This window comes from Accipiter gentilis, chromosome Z (genome assembly GCF_929443795.1).
Source record: "Accipiter gentilis chromosome Z, bAccGen1.1, whole genome shotgun sequence".
Classification (NCBI taxonomy): Eukaryota; Metazoa; Chordata; class Aves; order Accipitriformes; family Accipitridae; genus Astur; species Astur gentilis.
Genome location: NC_064919.1, coordinates 79,247,758 through 79,273,082, shown reverse-complemented (window position 1 = coordinate 79,273,082; position 25,325 = coordinate 79,247,758). Strand labels below are relative to the sequence as shown.

Genomic DNA, 25,325 nt, shown 5'->3' with positions numbered 1-25,325 from the left:
AGCCATGTGAGCTGGGAGGAACTAAAAACACAACATCTGCCTGCATAGAAGTAACTATGTCAGTTTTACTTTCACATTTTGCTTCACCCCCATGCCCCACAGATCAGAGGCTGTGTAAAGCCACATTTCAGCTTGGTAGTTAAAGCATTCAGGCAGAAAAAGGAATTGAACTTGAGTCTTCCATGTTCTGGCTGAAAGTCTGTAGCTAAAAAAGGCACAGCTGTTTTGTGACTTGAGCCTCCCCAACCTTTTATAGCCAAAACCACCTTGTAAATTAGATAGGCATTTGTGAACAGTTTTGGAACAACCAATTATATATTCTTTTAGTGAACTTAAAAAAAAAATACTGCTAGGGTTTATTAGGGAGTTCAAAACCAAGATACTTGTTTTTTCTTTAAAAATTGTAAGAAAAACCTGAAAATCTTAATTTTAAAAGCAGCTTCCATTCTGAACTCAGATTACCCATGCCTGACAGCATCACTTTAAATATTAAATATGCTAGCCGTGTTCAAGACATATTTTTAGCACAGTGTCATTTAATATGTCAAACACTGTTTCTCAGATGAACTTATACAAAGTACAGTTGTCTCACTTGTACTATTAATCTCTTCTCTCAAGTTCCTACTTCTATGACCAGTATTTAAAATAAATCATAGCATATTGTTCTTTTTTGAAAATCTGCTCTTACTTTCGGGCCAGGTAGTGACAAGGGGGCAGAGAGGGGCTGTTTTCTGGCATGGAGTGGCTGGTGTTACTTGGGAGCTCTGTTGCAAGGAAGAGGATGCCAGCAGCCTGCAGCTCTGAAACACCTGGTGTGATTAAACTTTCTTCCTATAGCCAGGTCACCATTTAGTCATGGCAGAAAGCACTTTTAAGCTCATGAGCTCCAGACTACTGAGCTAGCCAGAAGAACTGCATCTTTCCTCCAAAAGACATCAACACCTGCTGACTTAATTGTACCAATTTCATAGCAGTGAGAAAAAAAGAGGCTAAGTTGTTTGGAAAAAGTGGGGATTGTCTTGCATTTAGAACAGAAAGTAGAAAAAAATCAGTTATAAGTTAGAGCAAACATAACATGATGGTTTGGGGTTTACAGTAGAATTGCCTTAAAACCCCATGGAGAATTATTTTACTGTGCTATAAACAGTGGTACTTTACAAGACAGAAAGCTGAAACGGTTCCCCATTCACAAATGCTTAGGTTGAATCAATTCAAGCTTTTCTCAAGGTAAGCAGTGAGAGAGAAAAAAAAGGCACAGAGTTAAGAAAAGAAAAAGAAAGAAAAAGATTTGGGCAGAGTTCACAGTCAAAAGGGACATGAAGAGGAAGGCAGGAGTCAGTGAGAGGCAATGGCTCAGCAGTACACTCTTAAAAAGTGAGGACGGATGATTTCACTGTTTTGGAAAGTGGAAGGAAGCCTGGGAGAGGAGCAGTTTGCAAAGCAGAGCAGAGAGAACAGAAGTCTACTACTCATATTGCGCTGAGGCTGGAGGCAGAGATGAACAGATAGCAATGGTTACACAGGAGAAGCTGGAGATGATTCTTTGAGCAAATACATGAATACTTGGATCTATCTGCCAAGAATGTACTTGTTACCCCTCCTCTTCCCTTGTAACTAACTGGATCTGGAGAAAGAACACAAATGTTGTCTATAGGTTATTTTAGAGGGTTTGGTGAATGCTCAAATCTGATAAACAATTCCTGGTATTCCTTCTGGAAGAAGTTTCAAAAAGGGGACAACAACTATTTTGCACAATAGCAAACTGCACCATCTCATTTCCATGAAAGATGCAATAAACGCTTACACTCAGCACAAGCTATTCAGCCATGATTCAGACAGTAATTAAAGCTTTTTGAATGACAGTTGTGTTTAACAACTGGAGAAATGGGATCAGACTGTCCAATTACTGCTGTGACTTTACAACTTCTTAAATAAAATCTTATCAGTAAAAATGCACAATCTATAAAAACGGTTTTATTTTCCTTCAGTGTGGCCTGAACAAGAAAAGAGCTGTGCCAAAAGCTTGAGGTTTGAAAGAAAAGATGAGGTGCCAGAAGGCATTCTGCACACAGCAGAGCAGAAAGGCTGTGACTGGTACAGGCTGCGGTCTTTCCTGGAGAGGGGACTGCCTCCTTACCGCCAGGGGTGAAGGGACAGTCAGGGAACAGGCAAAGCTCCCTCTTAGTCCCCATCAGGACTTGCAAGATCCAGAAGCCTCTTTGCACATCTAGTGCCACCATCTCCACTGCAGTTTAATTCCTGTTCCTAAAACTTCTCCATACAGCAGTGGTGTCAGTTGGTGTAAGAGGCTGGTGGTAACTCTGTACCCAAGCTGAGATGCTGAGAGTAGATGAAGCTGCAGTAGAGTTGCTTCTATCAGTCTGCCAACCTAGGCAACAGCCTCTTTTGCTTGTGCCTAGCATTGGCCCATATTGCTCCACAACCTGCTTCAGTCAGCCCTCTCTCCATGAAGAGCCACAGACAAGACCTCCGTGGTTTCTTCCATGCTCTCCCTGCCTTCGGGAATTGCTTCTCCTCAGACCTCTGAACCAAAACTGATGGACATGATGAATTCTGACTGCTGCTAACTGGGCAAAAATTGTGCTTAATTTGTTGCTACTGCTTCTATCCTGCTTCTCCACCATTCCATGTGATACGTCTCCCTAACTGCCACATTAAGAGCTTGGCCATGCAGGTAGTGCTTTAGCTGCATCACTTGCTAGGCCTGGCACACCGGGGCTCTGCTGTGCACAGCTGAGTGTAATGCTGCCTGCTATACTTGGAGCCAAGACTGTCCCTGGGTTCAGAGGAGAAGGGCTCCTTGGATGTTTCTGTGTTCATGCTCAGCTGAAGTCTGCATCCAAGACCACTGTGGTACCCTCACGTAACAAGGACCCTGTTACTGACAGGGTACATGATACTGATGACATCCTTATCTATTCTGCTCTCCTGCTGCGGCACACCAAGTTTTGTGTGTTTTTCTCAGCTCTGATTCTCCAAAGGATCCTTTAAGATCTCAGAGAAGCAACACAAAAGTTTTCAGGATGCTGTGACCATCCTCTGTGCATAAGGGTAGCAGTTAAAAACACAAGAATTGCAGTGAACTTCCTATACCAGCACAAATCACTTCTCTTTGAGAAGTTTGTGTTATTTCTACTTAATAGAGCCTGATCTGCTGATGGAGCATTTTAGCCCCAACACTCACTAAGCAGACAGTAACCTTTCCCAGTTAAGAGCTGAGCGTGCAGCACAGAGAAGACAAAGGGGGAGCCCACATCACTGAATAGTCAGAACAAATTCAATTAACTGCCAGGTACAGTTTAAGGCCCATCATTAATAAATCAAACACATTAAAAAAATGCATCATCCAATACTGTCCATGGATGCTATGGTCCCTTCTGGAGCTAGTTTACATTAATTACACTGGGCTCTACTTGCTTCCCTTGAGTGCCACACAGAAATTCATGTACCTATGGAGACATCAGAAGGAATTAAAGAAAAAGTAACACCTGGGTAATTCACAACTGGGGAAATGTTCCCCTGTGGTGGGCCAGAGGATCAGGTGGAGCTTACATTTAAGGACACAGGGCTCCGAGAATCTAGAAAACAGTACTATTGCCCTTTTCTGTGTTGATTTTGTCAAAGATGCCAATACCTGAGCAGGCAGTCTTGTCAACTCAGCTGGCATTAGTCTTTTTAATGTCAGGAACAAGGTGTAAGTCACCTTTGGGGACATCACTCTCTTTTAAACCAGCTTTCAACATACTTCACAGAAAACAGTGATGAGAGTAATATGTACTGTGTAATGAGACCTCTGAACAGACCACCAGCCTATCACTACTGTGATGCTGCCTGCAGAGGTTAGGCATTGCTAGACCATGTAGCTTTTATTCTCATCACTACTTCAATTACTGAATTTTTCCCTCCTTCTATTGGAGAATCTCAATAATTTGCTTAATTTGTTTTGCCTCACAACTGTCTGAGCTGCTTCTCATATTTGAAGTGACAGATTATGGTGGGTCAGTGCAAGAAGAGAACATGTAATTTGCAGTTCTGGTCTTGTGCTTCAGGCACAAAAGCCCTTTTCAGACTCCAGATGCTTTGGCCCGTTCTCATTACAAAGCAAAATAATTTTTGTAGAAGCAGATCTTCAGGATTAGCTCTTTTTCCTAGATGATCAGACCTGTAGGTATTGTAAAAATTTGGAGTGGCTAAAGGATGGCCACATAATGCCCTACAAAATGATTCAGCTACCTTACAGCCTCCTCCTTCATCCCTTCTTATCTAAAGGTATATTAGCCAAGCGTGGCACATACAACACAAGATGTGAGTGGGTGTGTGTATATCAGCTTGCGAGGTGCTGGGTACCCAGTAACTTGTCAAGGGTGGGGTTATGGGGGAAGGCTGGGAAAGGCCAGTAAAGCCCTGGTGGGGTGGCATAACAAATCAAGCAAATTGCAGTGACAGAAAGACTAGGCTTGTTTGGTGAACACCGTGCCACATCATGCTCATACTCATTCGCTCATTCTTTGCTCCTGGGATTTGCCGACCGGTACATCCCTTCCCTCTGTCTTACCCACTTACACGCTCCCTCCTGCCCAGAGCTCTCTGCTGAACTGCAGTGAATTGCTCTGTTTCAGTTTCTCTTAATGGCTTTACTGCTTACCTGAGCCTGTGTCAGCTACAGTGTCTCACACACCTCTTCCTTTCTGCCCCTCCATTTCTTCTCTAACTAATTTGTAGTAATATGCCTGCCACAACCATTTTTCTGCCCTCATCTTTGCTGCTCTGTCTGCAGACAGCCCTACTGCCCTTAACATGATGCAGCTGTTCACTCTCTCATCCCCTCCAAAAAGAGCCTGGAGATATCCTACAGGAAGGATGCTACAATAAATCTGCGTACACAATCTCTCTTATAAATGGAAACAGTAATAACACATGAAATAATGTTTAAATAAATTCCTTCCAAGCCCCAGGAGACCTCTGAGTGGTAGGTTGCACTTCTATCTTCATGAAGAAAATCAATAGCAGTGCTATATTGCCACTGCGCTCTGGCTTCCACATTACTGAATCCCCCCATACAAAGTACAGACTGTGTTCAAGGAAATGGGTACTCCCATGGGAGGAAAACAGCTTTGTGCACTTAAGGTAATGATGTCACTTGAGGTCACCATGCAAACAGTTATGTGTATGGAAATCTGCAGGTTTGTCAATAGAGCTGGAACCTGGGGACCTAGTTTAAGAGTTAGAGCTTTTTGATAAAATGTTTCCCTAATTTACCTACAGAGCTTCTTCCCAGAAACAACAGCTGCTGTACCTAATTAGCATTAATCGCCTTGTTACAGAAGAGCAACTGGGAATAGTACAGTACTTGAGATACTGACAAAAGGATACACTAATGGCATTGATTTGTCCAGTCTACTACAACCTCCCCTTTTTATTCCATTTTCTGTATGAAAAGCTTAGAAGTCACAAGCTATGAAGCAGACTGGGAAGAGATGACACAGCAAAGGAGCCAAGGATGCAGGCAGGTATCAAGCCATTCAGCCTATGCAAGATGCTTGCTGCCTGCTCTGTTTGGGACTGCATCTCCCAGTGCCAGTTTTTCATCCTGACTTGCAGCAAGAACAGCCCTGGGAGGGTATCTCCAAGCAAGGCATCCTTTTGAACAGCACTGGCATAGGATGCTCTGCTGTGCACCTCGACGGAGGTACTTTAAAACAAGCTCTGAACCCACACCCAACCCTAGGAGAGAGGGTTAAATAACTACACCAATTGAAAGGTCAGTCTCAGGAGCCAGATGGGGAGCTAAAGGCAGTCTGTCCTTTACTGGGATTAGAGACCATCTGTAAAGTTTCAACCAGAAATGCACCAACTTTATGTTGAACCCTGAGGGCTTTGTAGTCTTCAGTCCATTGACTGATATGCCCAGTACTACTCCTCCCTGATCATATAGCAATTCAATATCTGCCATGAATGCACAACAGCAGCAGGCTGGAAGGCAGGAGGTAACACCACAGATGTGTTGTCAGCCTCCATCCCCAAATAGATTATCCCCTCTGTTTACTTCAGTCTCCCCCAAGATGGGGCCCAGTCATAAATTAGATCCTCAGTCTTGTCCAAGTCAAGCACACCAGAGAACAACATGCTATATTTCCTTGCTATGGGGCCTCTGTTGCTGTTTTACCCCTACTGGTTTGCCCTAATCAAACATCATTCTGGTTACTTGCTTGAGGTTTTTGAGCATCTGGTTTGTTAACAAGCAGGAATTAATCCAATAGCACGAGTAAAATAATTCAGTGCTTGGAAGTGGATGCACCTAATTGGTGCCTCCACGCAGAATCCCCATCCCCAGGTAGAGACTGTGGAAGACAGAGATCTGACCTCCCCTGCTGTCACCAAGTAAAATCTCAGGATGTTTATACATCCTAAGATGCAGAGGCGGGAATGATACAGGAAGAAGCAGAAGCAGACAAGAAGCCTTGGTGGTCTCATCTGAGATGTATTCTTGGAGGATGAGCACTATGGTTATTTGTGAGAGAATGACTTTTTCTACCAAGACTTCCTTCACCTCTCCCTGAGCCATCTGCTTGACTCAGGCTCCATTATGGGCATTCACTTGCTCCCATCTCCTTCTTGTCATACAAAAAAGCCAAAAGGCCAGGCTAGGGTCACTCAAGAGGCTTTTATGCTCACCCTACCAATAGGTCCAGGCTCCCAGCGAGCAGAATTTCCTTCCCAGCAGTAGCTGGGCTGTGGCTGACCCGCTCTAGGAGTGATCTGCACAGTGTCTCCTAGACAAAAAAAGCAACATCCTACAATGCAGCTGGTAGGAGGAAAGTGTTAGTATCCTATCAATTAATGCAATAGCTCTGCTCTGTTAGTGTTACAACAGCTTCCTGGCTCTTGAAGCAAGGAAAGTCTCTGGTTAGGCTGGTGGATTACACACTTGAGCTACAGCAGCTGCACCACAGGCAACTTTGTGACACTTGCTTCTTCTTATGGGGCTGACTAGTATCAGCCACCTTGCTTTTTGGTATTGAGATAAATGCTGGCATGAGATCAAAGCTGGGAGAGGAACAAAACAGTAGCTAGGAGAGTAGGAAAATTATCTGCTACCTTTGTAATTCAGGTGATTGTTTTACAAGAAGCTTTGCAAAGAAAATCTAAAACAAAAAAAACCAAAAACACTTTGAAGCCTGTATCAATTTGAACGAGGCTTCCTCTTGGTCATATGGCAGGAGACATCATCTGCATGTAGCTTGCTCAGTCTTAAGGTGGGACTCAGTTTGCCTAGCTTAGACACTCATTTTTCACATGCTTTTAGGCATCCCACTGAGCAGTCTTCCAAAACCAGTGCTTGTATCTAGTCCAAGGAGAGGAGGTGCTTACTTCTAAGGCAACAGGTATCTCAGAGGGATGAAGGCTGTTACGAGTGCCTCTGTCTGCCTCTTCCCCATATGTTCATCTGCAGACATATGGGAGATTTACTGTCAAGCTCCCAGTGTGGTGGATGTGCTGACGAAGATGCCACTGCCACAGTCCCTCATCACCACTGTAGCTTGTCCTTCAGCACTCCAACCAATTGCCATGTTGCCCATTCTGTTTTAACACAAACTGTAACATCATTGACTGCTAGATAAGATAGACAGACAGTCTGGATGGGGATTTCAGCACAGAGAAGGGAAATTAAAAATGCAAAATAGAAAAACAGATGGCATAAGCTTCATTAAAATAGTATCTCATCTCCTGGGGATCCCATGAGGATCTATTGCCTTCCAATGGATAGGGAGCCCCTGAGATTTACACTTGGGGATTACTCTGTTCCTCTCCTTATCACAACTCTCTTCTGTTTTGAAAAGGCTTGTGGTATGTGCTCCATCTGGATATGCCTCCTAATAAGGATGTGCTGGAGACATCTCCTAAGCACTAATGTACACCCAGGCCCACAGTACTGTTAGGAGCCTCCTTATCAATTTGATTTGAAAGAAAGAAAAAGCATGGCTGAGCCTTACAGTTCCTGACAGAAACACAAAGTGGGAGTGTTAGAAAAGCAAGAAATACATAATTAATATGGATATAATATCAATAAGGGTTTAAGATAATGAGCTACATGAACTGGGAGATGTTATTTCCCCTTGGTGTGAGGTTCTCCTCTTTTTGATGTGGCTCCAGCAGCAAGCTAAATGTTTTACTGTTCCACTTATAAACCAGGTGTAACCTTTAGGAAGTCACTAGAAACATAAACCACCTCTGAAGTTTTTCGGGTATCTAACTGACCCCCCAAACAAACATGTGGCCAAATGTATTTATTCAGAGGGGCAGAAACAACCAAGGAAAAGACCATTCAAGCAGCAGAATAAATCTGTGTTCAGTGCATGCAGCACAGCACACTCTTTCTTTCTATCACACTTCAATCACTGTGGCCTCTGGAAGCAAAAGTTGTATTCATGCTGGGTTGATATTTAATTGAGCTCACTTGAAGAAAGCTTCCAGCAAGCACATATGACAGATTTATATATGAATCTTCATAGAGTGAAAAATGACATTTATCAACCTTCCATTAGAGCATTTGACATTTGAACAATTGATTCTGATTCAACAGTGAAAAATGCCACTATCCATATGGAAAACCTGCAATAGGATTAAACCCCTAGTTGCTACCATCCCAAGCAATGGCTCTGCCAGTTAAGCTATTAAACATTTATGTACTACCTTAACTTTGTCTAGCCTTAAAGAGATTAAAAACCCAATCCAAATCCTGACAAGTTTAATGCAGAAGAGACAAAAAAATCTAGTTGGAGGAACACAGGCCAGAGCTGGGAGATGCCATTAAGCTGCTTGAAAATTATAAAGGCTGGCCAGATTTTAAGAATAACAGCAGCAGGAGCTGATGCGGATTAAAGGCATGTTACAAGGGCTACAGACAATACTGTTAGTCTTGTTTTGCCCCAGGTAACCTAGAGCTCATCTGGGTATGGCTAAGAGTTGAGAGTCAATCCAAATGCCACTAGATATGTGTTCACCTAATTAAAGAGGCATGCTGTTTCCACAGGCTGAGAGACACATGTTTGAGCAGACTTCTCTCTGAAGGCAAGGCAGGAAGATGCTTGTCAGCCTTGCAAGACAATTCCTCTTAAGCAGGTAGGTTTCATCCACTATTACCTTCATAAGCATATTGTGGTCAGCACTGAGTATTCACTGGGCAGGAGCACTATCTGGAAAGGAGGTCCTGGCAATGGTACAGCTCTACCTACTGTTCAGACTCTTCCAATACCTCCCTTCGCCTATTTACTGATGGATAGCAGCATTCAGCAGTGGCTAAATGAAATAAAATTTTCCCTATGTGGAAAAGCAGAAGTTCTGGCAGAAAGACTAATCATTCTGTTATATCTGATGCTTGGAAAAAAGCTGGTAAGCTCTGCAGAAGTGTGACTATGGTGTATTTTCAGGTATTAGCCCATTTTAATGATGTTACCTTGCAATCATCTAATGTAACAGGCTTCCTCTTCCTTAGTCACTTCCAGTTGGTAAATTCCAGTTTACAGCAGATTGAGTTTCTCCTGTCATATTTTTCTCACTTCATTATTCCAGTTTTCCTGTTTTTTCTCTATGGCATTTCTGAGTCTTTGTTGTACTGATACTTCCCAAATATGTTATGACTAAATTTTCTTTGCCAACTCCTGCTTTTTGTATTGAAGCCATTAATGAATGTTGTCCTGGTTTTGGCTGGGATAGAGTTAATTTTCTTTCTAGTAGCTGGTATAGTGCTATGTTTTGGGTTCAGTATGAGAATAATGTTGATAACACATTGAGGTTTTCAGTTGTTGCTAAGTAGTGTTTCTCCTAAGTCAAGGATTTTTCAGCTTCTGATGCCCAGCCAGCAAGAAGGCTGGAGGGGCACAAGAAGCTGGGAGGGGACACAGCCAGGACAGCTGACCCAAAATGGCCAAAGGGGTATTCCATACCATGTGATGTCATGGCCAGTACATAAACTGGGGGGGGGGGGGGGTTGGCCAGGGGAAGTGTGTGTGTGGGGGGGGTGGATTGCTGCTCAGGAGCTAACTGGGCATCAGTCCACGAGTGGTGAGCAACTGCATTGTGCATCACTTGGTTTCTATATTCCAATTATTTATTATTATTGTTGTTGTTGTTATTTTCTTCCTTTCTCTCCTATTAGACTGCTTTTATCTCAACACACATGTGTTACCTTTTTTCCCTGATTCTCTCCCCCATCCCACTGGGTGGGGGGGAGTGAGTGAGCGAGCAGCTGCGTGGTGCTTAGTTGTTGGCTGGGGTTAGACCACAACAAATATATAAATGAAATGACTGTTGGAGAACTCCATTAGCAATGTCCTTTCTTCTGATACTTTCTCCTTCAACACGACCTGATATGTTTTGAGTTCCTAGGTTTCTCAATCTACTGGCTTTGCTTAAGCACTCAGTTTATAAAACTGAGGTTTGTTACAGATCTACCTCAAATTGCCTTTTCATTTAATTTGCATGAATTGAACTTGTTATCCCTGAATCCAAATCTGTTTCCTACGATCAGATCTCCTATGATGTCCTCATGACTTACTCAAGCCAAGTTTAAAATAGCAACATTTCCTGTCATGTTAGCGAATCTGTGGGGGATATTTTTATTGCCTAGAAATGCAAAAACATCTCAGACTTACCAATAACACTACAAATTGCTCTTCAATCTGATTCCTGATGTTAAATTATCCAAACCAACTACTGCAGTAGTAATTATCTCTCTAATAACATTACAGAACTCTCTCAGCAGTGAAAAAGGATCCTGGTGGCATATGGCATGCTGGCAGTGATAATCTTTTACCAAACTGTGAGTTGTGCTGTCATTAACACATACTGCTGCTACCTGCCTTTTTCTGAAAAACTGCCACTGGTTTTAGAGTATTCATGAATGCGGTTGCAGGACAGATCTTCTGTCCCAACACTTGCTTAGAGCCTGTATTGGTACCTCAAGGTCCTCCACTTCGCTCGATAATCTGGCTGCATTTGCATATCCAACTTTCTGTCTTCTCCTTTCTAGTCGCTTTTTCACTGAAATCTTGCATATTCAACTACTTTCTTTTCCTTTGCCATCTATGTGTCTACTCTGTGACATTGCTTTCTGTACTGCTGTGACCAAATTTGTCCAATTACTCAATTTGCCATGTACTCGGGCAGACCCTTGAGACTTCACAAGTGCTCCCCAGCCTTTTCCTGGTGTTTCTTTAAGGCTGCTCTTATAAATGAGGCCAACACTAGTATTTGCAGTAGAAGTGCAGGTCCCTGGGTAAAACCTATCTATAGAGAACACCTCTTCATAATCACACACCAATGCCCAAACCTTCCCAGATCTTCTTCATACCTTAGCTGTCTGCTGACCTTCCCTATTACTCACTTGGTAGGGGTCAGAGCTATTCCACTGAACAGGTGGACACCCACTTCTTTCAGAGCCTTCCCCAACATGGCACAGCAGCATCCTCTCAATGTAATTTCTTCTGATGTGAAGGACAACCAGAACACTGCTTCCTGCTCCTACTGGGAAATTTTCCAGACTCAGATTCCCATTTTTTATCCATGCTCTGAGCAAAAAGCACACTGTTCCTTTGACTTGCCCTTCATCAGGTTCTTGAGGCTGTGTGGCACAACAGTCACACAGGTTTTGGAGGAAGGACAGCCATGTGTGGATTGCTGTCCGCTTGTAAGCATTAGCCTTGCGAGGAAGCAGTGTATTCTGCTAATTAGATGTTTCTGCTTCCAGAACTTAAAAAATATTGCTCAGAAATAGCACGAGTATTTGTATGTGAATCTTTACAGACCTACAAGCCCTCCATCTCACAGTAACACAGCTCTGTCTTTTCCTGGTAGTGGCCCAAGTCTCTGATCCTTCCCCTTTTGTTTGCAGTTATTCTGTCTTCTCTTCTTTTTACAGTCCTATATTATCTTCATTCTTTATCTGGCTAAGCTTTGATCTTAGCTTGATAAAAATCTGTAGGTTTAAAGAGCTATGCCTTTCTTTCAAGGCATAGCTTCCTTCCTCTACCACAGCCCAAGATAAAGGGTCCTTACATGTTTGTAGGTCAGTTCCCTCAGCAGCAGAATCACAATGATAAAACTGCTCTGTGAGTCGTTTGAGATGAGCTGGCATGCTCAGCCACATGCAGGGAGATCTGCATACGATCCCACAAGCACCTCACTGTATTTCAGACCTTGGATTTAGCCTTTTCACTCTCCACCAGCAAAGACTCACCTAATTTCACTTGAAGTGGGGACGGCTTATAGTTCATGGCTACAGTCTCTCCCTCTCTCGTATCACAATCTCTGTCCGAAATAGATGCAGCTGTTGGATCCTGTTAAGAAAGAAAAGGAAACAAAATGGAATGGTTTAGCTAAAATTTATGCAGTCTCTTCTCTAACTGGCTGTTAGGCAAGTCTATTCCCACCCGCATTCAGAGGGAGCAGAGAACCTGCCAGTGTTTCAAATGGCTGAAACCCAGGGCAAAACACAGAACTTTGGAAGCACATTTAGTATGCTAAAAGTACCTCTGGAAATGCCAGATTTCAACACCAAACTTATATGATGGATGATACTGGGAATATAATGTGGAGGGTGGGTCATCAGTTCAAATTCAGTCTGGGCTGGCAGTAGTCCCAAACCATTTTCATGTGATGACTCTCTGAGGCATTGTGTGAAATGCTTTTACAGTTTTAGCCAAGTTCCAAGTGGACCAGCCATCCTCATGATTAAAACTAAAAAGCTCATGACCACCCATGTGAAAATCCAGCTCGGAAGGAACAAGGATTGAATGAGTAGGAGAATTCAATCTCCGGTTCCTCATGGGAGAGGGATGAAGAAATCTGTACTTCCCATGCTGGACCAATTTTGTGGCTAACCTGAAAGATTTAATTTCAGTATCTGTCAGCACAGCACCTTTCATTGTCACTGAAATCTCCCTGAAAACCAAAGCTCCGCAAACGCAGAGTCCACTCTGTCACACCTACTTGCAGACAACCTAATCCAGGCAGTTGTGTACTCTATGGTACAGCACATCAAAGGATTCAGAGAGAGACAAACCACCAGTTCAGGCAGTTCTACCACCGCTAAAAATATTTAAACTGCTTTCACAGCAAACTTCAAACCTGCTGGAACTATCTCTACTTAGCACCATAGAGAAAATTAAAACTGGTTTTCAAACATGTTCACTTCTTCCCACCTAGAAGCTAGAAGCTAAATTGAACATGCATATATACATACATATAAACACACATACATGCGTGTGTAAATTTGGATGTTTTGGATTTGGTAGAGCTGCACAGGGAAAACAAACACCCAGCGTTAGGTCCAATATTTGAAGAAACCATCACTTCATAAGAAATGGAACAAAGCATCAGAAACTAAATACTAGAAAACACCATTCCAAACTGGTGAATTGATATTGTCCATCTCTCAGTGTCTGGAGGTTGTATTTTGTACACAATTTCTTACAAAAATGCAACTTATCATTTGGCACTGATACCTGTAAGCAAGGCAGGGTCTCTGAGTTTCAAAGCAAAGTACCATTGCTCTTCATTCTCAGTAAAAAAATCACTTGGTAAGACACCGTCCCTTTCTCCCCAGTGCCTGCCTTCTCTCTGCAGTGCATGTTAGCTCTTTTTAATACACTGTGTTTATGAGATAAAATTTGACTCTTGAACTAGGCTCTATCTTCATAGAAACTAGTCAAATAACATATGTAGGGTCATAATGTTTTATCAAAATTCTGCTCCTTTGCACTATCCAATAGACTTCAACAGTACTTAAAATGGATGGTGCTTACAAGACTTTGCATTCAATGACATTAAATAGGTAATGCTGAACTATATGCAATTTCTTCTTCTTTCCTCTAAAGCAGTCACTGCTGCACTTTTCCTCTAATGCAACAGAAACAGGTTAGAGCAGGTTGCAAACAAGCAAGCCAGTCCCCAGGAAAGCATAGCTAGGTATAAATGATGAATCACATCCACTTTAGGTTAAAAATCCTACTTTAGTATCCACACTAAATGACAAAATACAGCAGTTGAATGGCAAAAATACAGCAGTTGAAATTAAATGAAGCTAAAAGGGGTATAGAGAAGAAAAACAATTCCAACTGTATAAATTAAAATGATAAGCTGTAGCTAGGTACTGTCACTTAAGGAAGAGATCTCGGACAACCTGTTCCATCAGATGACCAGCTAGACAGACCAGTACACTTCAGCCAGGGAAGGACAATGGACGGGCGCTCTGGGAAAAGTCTGCATAATCCTGAGTGGGGTGAGAAGGTGAAAAGGGATCAACTAGCCCTTATTTTTTACAAGCATGAGATATCAAGTGGCAGTTAACACACAGCAGCTGGAAACAAACTCAGTACTTCTCTATACAGCAGATCATGTGCTGCTGTGGATGCTAAAAGTGGCTCAGGAAAGGGTGAGAAAAATGAATGGAAGGAATATCCATCAAATCCAAAAGCACTGATTCTGGGTCAGGCTGCCCCCAGGCACAGATCGCTGGAGCGGGGAACCAGGGAGGCATCACTGCAGGGTTATCCTGTTCTTGTCCTCTTGGACACAAGACACAGAGGTAGATGAGACCTTTAACCTGACTTGAAAGAGCCATCCTTATTTTCTGTGTCAGAATCTATTATATGATCTCAACTGAAGACCAGTTCTTGTGGCATCCTTGTAACATGGGATCCATCTCCAACATACCCAGCTGAAGGGGCTAGACCAGAATCCAGGCTGTAGGAAAGGATATTCATGGGGATGGCCAGACAGTACAAAGGACACAGCTGTCTCCCAGACATGCTAGAACCTCTCCAAGGGGCATGTGTAAGGTGGTAAGTGGCAACACCTGAGTCCACGATTCCCAGATGAGAATCTTTCCTCTGACAGTCTGGGAAAAGGCAGGATACAGCAATTTTTAAGGAGCATGACTCCAAGCACTGGACACTTCTTAGTGCAACTGAACACAAGTCCTTGCAGGCCTAGTTTGCTGTCTGCAGGAAGGTATGGGAGTGGACATGTTACAGTGGAAGAACACGGTGTGATGGCCACATGCTGCCTCTTGTGCTGGTGCAGTCCAGCGTAGAGCCACATGAGCTTATAGCCAGAAGTTGACATGGCAGAGAAGGGGCCTGGCCACCTAGACTAGCTCAGGTTCACATTGTTAAGATTACGTGTAAACTCTTCAAATCAAAAGCCAGCCCTTACTTTTCTCCGAAGCTGATGTGCTGACAGTAGCTTTTCCTTGTGGGTAACCTGCCAGTGACATTAGATGTCCATTTGCATGAACAGAGGGAGGGGAGAAATGTTCTGAGGTGCCTTTGAGGATTCGGGCTCTGGTCCTGGACCAGAGGACTCAGCTGGAGCAATCTCAAAGTTGGGCTCTAGACGAAAACAAATAGAAAAGGCTTCCTAGACTTCCAAACAAAACAAAGATGATTTTCAAAGAGAAATTCATTCTATCCTTAGACACTCATCTTAAAAGGAGATTAATCCATCCTTGGATATGTGTCTCCCTCTACCCACTGACTACAGACGAGGCAGCTGCTGCATCCCTGCCTCTGACCCTGGAGGTTGGAATGATGAAGGACACAGCAGCAGAGTACATAATAATGCCAGTCCATGCCAGGAATCCATCTCCAAGGTTTGGAACGACACTTTTCTGCCCCAGCAGCATGGAGCCTCTACAGAAGACCTGCAGGGGAACATGTTAAGGCCACACAACAGTCCCACGACTTGCACAGAGGGATCACAAAACGCCAGCAGAGCCTGGGTGACCACCACTGCATGCACGGGCCAGGCCCACTCCCTCCAAAGAGTAAAACGGCTACAAAAGGAAACCAAGCGGGCTAGAGCCATGTCCCCAGTGCCAGTGGGTATCTGTCCCTGGCCCAGGAGTGCCCAGGCACTGTCGTATTTCCCATCCATCACTTCATACACATTCTGCAGCAACACACAGGGCTCCATAGTAACAACCCCGGCTGTGAGAACGACAGCATTCCCACGGCAGCTCGGCTGGAGCTGCCTCTTTGCACGAACACGCTTTGCTTCTGTGCATACTGAATGGGTGCATTTCTCTATATATAGCTCACCCACCCAGAGAAACATTTACTTGACTAATTAGCCTTTTGCTTGTGAATGCCTACGAGCACACTGAGACTCACCGTAGGCTTTCGCTATTGGAATTCACTTGGCGATTTTGTCCTTTTTTACAAGCCTCCCTAGACCAATGAATTCAGCTCTGACCCCAACATCAAAATCCTGGCTACACGGTGTGACCGGTCCCAGGCCAGATGATGTGATTTCTCTTTGCTTGCTGAGGGGAACACAACACTCTCAATCAAAACGCAAGTGCTGAGATGCGGCTGCAGGGGCTCTAAATGGCTAAAGGAATGTAATACATTTAAAGGAATTTTTTGTTGAAGCCTCCTTATGTCTTCATTGCTAGGAAAAAAATACGTTCAATCAGGCCGCTTCATGAACATTTGGCTGGGGCCAGAGTTTAATCAAAGTCTTCTGCCCCAGTGCTCATAGCTGAATTGGGCATGCACAACCACAGCATTCGAATGGTGGGGTGGTTCCTTAGAGTTTGTTTTCTTCTACAGTCTCAACACAATGGACCTTGAAAACTGCCCTCCTGCTAGGTACAGCCATGTCCTACGGTCTGTACCACGTGTCGTTTCTGAACATCAGAAATAAATTCCAGTGAACCTTCATGGAGCAGGAGTGCTGTGAATCCTTGGTATGCAAGGACACAGAGAGAAGCTGAAACCACTTTAAACTGAAATCAGGGGTTTAAGGAAGATGGCATGCCCAGCAGGGTTTTTATTCATTCTCTTTTTTAAAATCCCTCCTTTCTTTTTTTGCAGTACTTGGGAAGAAACACATCATCTGCCATAATGCACCAGGTCAAGAGCCTTTTTACTGTCTACCTCTCCCAGTAACCCACACTGACTATGGAGGGGGGACGGAAATAGCCCCCAACAGGCAGCATACTGTGCAGTTACACCTTCAGCAATGGAGCTGGGTGCTCGGTACAAACACATCCTTGTAGCACCTTGCAAAATGCAGCTTCCTTTGTCTTCCTTTACACTCAACACTTCTGACATCTTGCAAGCCTAACAAGCCTCTGCTTTCCACCCTGCAAATCCTCTGGGACACCAGTGCATGTGGAAGGGAATGGGGACACGCAGTTTCTGTGGTCTTCAGCTGCCCTTAGAAACATAGCTGGAAACTGAGATGTCTTTCTATCTGCCCACCCTTCCCAATCCTAAATATCAGTCATTTTTAAAGCGCCAATAAAATGTTCTCCACTCTGCTGTGAGAAATTCTATGATCATTAAAGCAGCCCTACTTTTTGATAAAAGCAGAGGGGCATGATTGCCCTTACCCTCTAATCTCAAGGAAAGACCCAAAATACAGGGCTTTACCACCACTCCTCTCCACAGTTCAGAGGCTTTGGTCTCATCATCATCAGGTGAAACAGTATGAGCTGGCTGCTCAGAGTATCATCCAGCTACCTTGTGTCTCTCCTGTAATAACTGATTATGTGCTTGCTGTCTTCTGTCCAACTTAAGGATGCTGGAAGTCTCAGTAACCAACATGTCTGTGACAGCCTACAGTGAGCACTCGCAGCTCAGTCAACTCCTGCTTTCTGGAGCTGCCCATGTGGATCACACGCTGCAAACAAATGCTAACAAGAAAGGACAAGCCCAAGTGTTTTGCTTCGTTTCCACATCAAACATTGAGTCTGTAAAACTTGATAGATGTTTTGTGCATGAGAGACTGACTTAGTGAGCAGAAAAACAGGTGAGAAACTTCATGCACCCCAAATACAGGGGGTACCTTCAGGTCACCAAGAAGTTTCCGTCATTCCCATGTTGTCATCCCAGACTTTTGGGCTAGAACATTGCTCCTGCTAATAAATATTTATGCCTTCAGTGTCTCTGCCCTGGGAACAGAAAATCCTATGCTGTTTGCAGATTCACTCTGCCTCAAGCTGTACTGCAGTAGGTTATCCTGAGAAATGCAGCTCTAGGCAGCAGGCTTCTGGGCAGAGGACTCTGATGTGCACAGGCAGGTATGTAAAAGCACAACCTCACAGTGTTTTGGACCACAGACCTCTGCAGCCTCTAGGCATCACTACAATATAGACATCAAATATCTATGAACATGAAGTGCTTAAAAAAACCCACCAGGAACAAAACTACTGGGAACCAAGATGCACACAGTCTATCTATGTAAGAAACAGCATAAAAGGAGAGGCTCAAAGGCTGTCAGATTTATAGTGGATCAAGCCGAATCCACCATATAGATGAACAATGGTCAATAACGGCATGTTCAGAAAGAAAAAGGAAAGAGTCACAGGGGGATGTACAGCTGGAATGGAACCTGCAAGCCTCACAAAAGACACTCTCATGCTCTCCTCTGCATCCCTCAGGCTTCAGCTTAAACATACAGTTTTGGAGCCCATTATTTCAAGCAGATGTGATCCCCTCAGCAGTCCTATAGATAAAAGCTAGAAGCTACAATCATCCAGGAACACTGGAAGAATGGGGTTGTTCAGAGAAGAAAGGGAAAGACTAAGGAGGGATATAATAGCTGTCTTCAGATACAGAAAGGGCTGCTACTGAGAAAAATTGAGTAATTTTTTTCTTCACATTTCTGATCACCAGAACAAGAAAAGATTACCTTAAATTGCAGCAGGGTTGCACAGAAATATCAGAGAAAACTGTAGAGGTAAGGCTAAGGACCTGTACATTTGCCTGATGAAGTTATGGCATTGCTGTTGCTGGAGGATTTTAAGCCTGGGTTAGAAACCAATTTGTCACACAGAAGGTCAACAGAGCTGATCCTGTTTTGAGGCAGCCTGATCTGCATTTGGTGCAAGCTGGTAAGATCCCTGATCTTTTTAGGTCCCTTTCCCACATCTGTCTTAGGAGAAAAGGAGCCTGCTTCTAAGCCAGACTCATTTAGGCAGAACACCAGTTTATCTTGTGAATGAGAGGTTCTCAAAACTCCCCTACCCACTGCCACGGACCATGGCTGGCCTTCACCTTCTCTCTCTGTGAGCTGAAGAAAACCATCTTTTTTCTAAGTTTCATGTGTTGAAGGAACTGCAGAACCACAGGGTGACCAGAGCAGAAGGCTCCCAGGAAGATGTGGTTGTCACTTTTCATCAACATGTGCACGCTGCTGGATCCAGAGCGCTAACTGCTCATCTCAGCGTCACCACCCCATATCAAAGTGAAAATAAATGGCATTTTGATGGCACAGTGACTGATGCACTGAAATACATTCTGATAGCTACTGACTCAGTTTCAACAAAGCAATAAACAGCAACTGTTTATTGACTTTCCACTAGCTCTGCCAATGCACCAGTTACAGCATTGCTGGTTTTCTTCTCTGAGCAACTGTTGAACAGATAACAACTTAGGCCTGCAATATCCACTACAAGATCCAGATTTTGAACCCAATTAATTTATAATTCTAAGAGAAACTGGTATGTGAAACCATTTTTTCAGCAATTGAAAAGCCACCAGTATTAATATTGCTGCATGATTAAAACCTCAAGTCTTATTACTTGAACCAGAATATTGCTGAAATTACTTTTTTACTGTGTACACCTGCAATCAGGGTAGCTCAACTCACTGTCAAGTAATAAGGAGTTTGGATCTTTGCTTTGTTTCACATAGGGGCAGAAGAGAAGTGCCAGTCTGTCTGTGTGTACTGCAGTGCTTGCACTGAAATGCTCCCTGGGAGCCCTGGCTGCGAAGGGTCTGTTTGACTGCCACATTCAAGCTGAACAAAATGCAGCAAACAGAAAGGCGTAAGCTGTGGAAAGGGGGGAACAAGATGTTTCAGAGGTCTGTTTTCCTAATCAAAAATGACATTTGCAGCACAGGGAAGAAAGTCTCTTTTTTTAGATGATGATGCATGACTAATCCTGGAAGTCTACGGTAACTGAGGAAGCACCAATTCAGTAAGTAGACCAAATACTTTGGGAAAGCAACTGAGGAATAAGGAAGAAAAATGAGAGTAATTACATGATTTCTGTTAAATTTTCCTCCAAGAAACCAGCAGCACAAGCAGCCTCCAGTCCTTTCCTTTCAATCATGATAGAGTATATTTAACACCGTATTTCCCTCCAGGCTCTTCTCATGCGCATAAGCCATCACTATTATCACATGCATTTATAGGTTTGGTATCTTGTGCTAACTTTACATGACTTAAATTGGATCATTAACATTGCAAATTAGAGAAACACCACACTTCACTCTCCACTGCCTGCAGCACTTGCCAAGCGGCTGGCATGCAATAACTATTTAAAACCAGCTATTAACTGAGGTATGTTTCACGATGCTTCAATACCAAAACATTTCCTTCCTTGTAGAGGATATATACATGAGGACATTACACTTTTCCTTTTGTACCTCTGAGTATACAGCCAAGCTCTGAGGTGCGACATGACACAGATGAGTATTTAAGGCAATAAAGCATCACCAAATTCCTTGGTAGCTATTGTAAGAGTCAGTTTAGCAACTGGCATCTGGCCAAACCAGTATCTCAAAAAGCCCCAAACAACTTCACAACTGCTCTTTAAACCTCGACTCATAGAATCATAGAATGATAAAATGGTTTGGGTTGGAAGGGACCTTAAAGATCCTCTAGTTTGAACCCACATACCATGGGCAGGGACACCTTCCACTAGACTAGGCTGTTCAAAGCCCCATCCAATCTAGCCTCATGAGGGAGGATACCCTCAAAATGACTAAAAATTGAGAAATGTGTCAGAGCCAAGGTCATTGTGTGTTTGGAGGGCAGAGGCAGGAACAGCCTGGGCTCTTGGCTACATGCTGTAGCTGAATCCTATAGAAAACTGCAGTGCTCTGCACAGCCCTAGTGCTGCCCATAAGAGACCACATCAAGATCCTGTAGTGACTGAATTCATCACGCTAACTGGTTAGTGTTTAGAGCTTCTTTCAATGGCGTGTCCCATCTTTACTCCTTCAAGGCTTTAAAGGAGCCTCACCACAAGGAAAAGTCTATTTTCAAAGACAGAATTGAGTTTTCCACCTGAAACGAAGATGACCAGAGACTCTCCTGTGTGGCGGAGAGGAACTGTGCTTCCTTCCCATGGACAACCCTGGCACTCAGAGAAACTGGCTGAGAAAGTGCAAGACAAGTGGTGCCATCACTACTGAAATGGCATGGTCATGGACACACACAGAATGGTTTACAGATCCTCTCCACATGCAGCGAGGCTGTTCCAGCTGTACATGAAAGACGACATCAAAGTTTGCCTGAAGGAAACACTAAAACTGTTGGCTGGTTCTGGCAGATACTGCAGAAATTACATATTCTGGCAAAAATGTCCCGGCACAATACAAATGACAGTAGGTGAGTCCTGTTCCAGTAATGTAAGTTCCCTCCAACATCCTGGAGATCAGATAATCACTTTCATAGGCCATGGACTGGATCCAGCACGGCAAATACGATGTTACCAAGCTTTCAGAGCCTCTGGCTGCAAGAACAATAGCAGGAAAAGCTGGGATGGCTCCACATCTATACCTTTCAACAGATCAAGGGCTCCAATCAGTGGTTCAATGTCACAGCTACTACTAGCATACCTCTGGTGTCTCTTTATCAGTTAGCAGTTAGGGCCCCCTTTTAAAGAAAGGTAGCTGATTTTTACATATTCAATCCTATACACATAAGGTAAACAAGGTCTTGCTTTTTGCTCCTGGAATACCCCTGGCACCTTTAATCCCATCCCTCAGACCCTTTTCTGAGCTCTTTTGATTGCTTCTCCTGTTCACTCCTTCTCCAACAATAATTTTTCATCCTGCCTTTCCCCTGCACCTAGTAAATCTCCCTTCTCCCAAAGGGCAGGGGTGTCCGGCCCTGTAGGCTCTCTGACTGAGGGCTCAAGTCAACGATGAGACCCGCACGATGGACAATGCCACCCACCAAGTGTCAGCTTGATGTCAAGATGTTTCTGGAATGAAAATGAGATGTGTGCAGACTGCAGAACTTTTTTTCAGCCTGTGGATTCATGTTGAAACCACAGGATGCCCTCTCCATCACATACCTACTTCATGTTTGCCAGGTCTATTGCCTGCAACCCAAGGCACCCTGGGCAGGGTGTTTGCTGTCTATACACTTTACTCAGCCTGCACTCACAACCAAGGGCATAGATGGATTTTGTAAGTGCTTTCAGCAGGGCATCACTGCATCTCCCTTCTGGTACTCAGCCAAAACTGGCTCAGGAAAGAGTTAAAGTCACCAGCATGGAAACCTCAAGGACTCAGCATCCCACTTTCTAGGGAGGTTGAAGATCTGGGAACACCGTGTGACAAAGGCAGTCAGGATGTTGAGGGAAGAGCAAATACCTGTGCATCTGCCCAAGATCAAAGCTACCTCTGGCCCCAAGAAGGAGGGATGCTGAGAAGACCGATGAAAGGAGACAAGCTGTAAGTGGGATCCAAACAAAGCCCTGAAGAAGCACTGTGGGGGACCACCACTCTGTGTTGGAGGTTTCAAGAGATTTCTCAGAACAATAATGGATGCCCAGTGGCATTCAAAGCTCTTTAATAAATCTAAAAACATAGACTCTTCCAACACAACCCAAAAGACAAACAGCTGCCTAAGGCTCACACACCAAGCATCTCTGTCACACTGCAGACAGGTGGGGATCTCAGCGGTGGACACCAGCTTAGCCTGCATGGAGCAGGGGACTCTGCCACAGCCCATGCTTTCATCATGCTTTTATACCCACCCAGTGCTGGCTCTCGACCCCAAAACCCAGGCTGATGGGTTCAGCCAGTTAGGATCGTGGTGGGTAACGCTAATGGCTTTGAGAAGGCAGTACTGGTCAGGCAGGACTGCTCTTGTCCTCACCTTATCACGCTCAGCGTGGCCACCAGTTCAAAGTCTTCAGCACACTGCCATCAGCATGGCCTGAGAGGTCACTTGCCCGTTCTGCAAAGGTGGATCTCAGCATTAAAACCTTACTGCTTTCTCTCCACTAGTAGAGAAAACAAAGCCACGAAGCTGAGTGCTAAGCAGCCCTTTTCTCTTTAGCACAACACTTGCAACTTGTCCCAAGAGATGGATAGCTCAATCATCAGATTTCCATATTCATAAGGAGAAAGTTTCTGTTTAGCCAAGCTTGTGACAGAAATAACCCCGCAAACAGCAGCAGGAGCAGCAGCACGGCAAACATGTCTGAGGGGTGGGTATACGAAAGCTGAGGGAGATCTTAAGTCACTCTCTACCTTGGCACCGCTTTCCAGCCCTGCGCGAGAAATTGCGAGTGCACAAATCATTTCAGCTTCTAAAATAAGAGCGTGCCTCGCCCCCGCCCCCCACGCCTGTGTCTCCGTGACTAATTAGCATCCGGGGGGATACAGATTCTCCTCTGATAAAGCACTGTTTGGCTCCCTTCTCCCCTGACACGCTTGTATTAGAAATATCCTCATTATGTGACTAATCAGGGAAGCCAAGATGAAGGCACAGGAGCCAACAGAAAGGGAAACCGCTGATTTTTATAAACGTGGCTTATAAAGTATTCTGTGTCCAAAGGGCAGAGATGCTTCTTCCCCTCCCGATCCTGAAAAAGTGCAAAATTGAGGTCCCTGAAGAAACACCTATTTTTATTCCCAGAACTGCTGGCTTTTATCATCTCCCCTATTCACTAAGCTTGCTCCCAGTTCCCTCGGTTTTTGTAGGATTGCAGTTTATGCACTGCAAGGGTCCTGGAGAGCCTGCCAGCCCCACGCTGCCTGCTGGGGCTGGGGTCAGCAAGGTGTCTGACAGTCCCAGCGCTGCCAGATGCTGCGGATGGGAAGTGACAAGCCTGGCTAGCATTTTACCACATTGAGCTTAAAAGTCAGTGGCACGCAAAATGCCACGCGTGTTCCAGCCGTCCCTCAAGAGCATCTGAAGATATTTAGCACTGTTATCCTTCATGTAGCACAGTGGGCTAAGCAAAGACCAGAGGATACTTTAAATATTGAGGTAAACTGGGCTTGGCAGGAGCTGTCTGAAATAAAAGCAAGCAGACACCATTTAGCAGCACAAGAAGAGTGTTTTTAAAGGAGAATTTGTTTCCCCTCCATGCTCTATGCAATGGAGCTGGTCTCCATCTGGCTCCAGCTTGTCTCCTCAGCCTCCTGTTGACAGCACCAGAAAGAGAGATATCAGGCCAGACGGCTTCCACCTCGCTTCTCCTTTGAAGGCAGCCCCTTTATCAGCTGAAATCAAGCCATCTGTCCCTGGCCCCTTTCGAGGAGCTGCAGCAGATTGAAGAGCATGGGAGGAAGCACTGGACGAAGTGGGAACAGGACGGCAAGGGAGCTCACTGTACACACAAAAAGCCAAACCAGATCCCCGGTTAGGCTGCGAACAGAGATGAAAGGGTGACCGCAGAATCAGTGCTCCCTGGGACAGGCTCAGGCACATGCACGCTGGCTCTTGCTCTTTATTCAGCTCCCTCTGGGCTGCTGCTCCTTCTGCTACAGAGACATTGAGCAGCCCCAACCAAATCCCTGTGCCAGGTTCCCAAAGGCCTTCCTGGAAGGCAGACTGCTGTAAGCCGTGGAGGGTTGTGCCTGCTTTGCTCACTGAGTGTGACTCCACAAATCTTTGCATTTTGACAGGTTTTTTCATTTGCTAAATGTCTACTCTTTGGGGTGAAATTTTGTACTCTGGACATTTCTCTCAGCCTGATTTGAAATATATATATATTTATATATAATTTTTTATATATACATATATAACAATATATAAAAATACTTTTGTTGTTGTTGTTGGGGTGAGGTGCTGGGAACCCATTTTGTCACTCTGAGCCGTCCCCTCTAAGTGATATCCCTCTCAACATCTGCAGGCTGAGGCTGAGGCTGATGAGGGCAGGGGATGAGCAGGGAAGGGAAGGCAGGGTCTGCCAGGAGGACTAGAGCTGACTGGAGAAGGGGATGGAGAAAAAAGACTAGATGGGTAGCCAGGAAGGAAAATAGAAATGGCTGAATGATGTTGCTAGAAGCACAGGTCCAAGAACATAAGGAACAGTGAAAGGCGGTCATGCTTAAAAGCACTAGAGGACATTCATGCTTAAAAGCACTAGAGGACATAGCGGTCACACATCTGCGATACGATGAACCTCCGTGCTCTGTCAGGGCTTCGGCACGTGAAGGACAACAACCAACCATTGCTGTTACTTCCCTAGCTGGTCCCAGACTACCTTTGAGTGAAGCTCCAGAAGCCTTCTTGCAATGAAGGGATTTAGGAGCCTAACT

The 25,325-nt window shown here is 44.3% G+C and overlaps 1 protein-coding gene across 3 annotated transcripts in view; it reads right to left on the bottom strand.

Annotated features, from left to right (window-relative positions):
* FAM219A (family with sequence similarity 219 member A) overlaps nt 1-25,325 on the bottom strand; it is a 109,777-nt gene that overhangs the window by 39,208 nt on the left and 45,244 nt on the right. For all 3 annotated transcript variants that reach the window (XM_049795101.1, XM_049795102.1, XM_049795104.1), the window contains exon 2: nt 12,260-12,359. In XM_049795101.1, the coding sequence (XP_049651058.1) occupies nt 12,260-12,359 (100 nt within the window). The remainder of the gene's footprint in view (nt 1-12,259; nt 12,360-25,325) is intronic.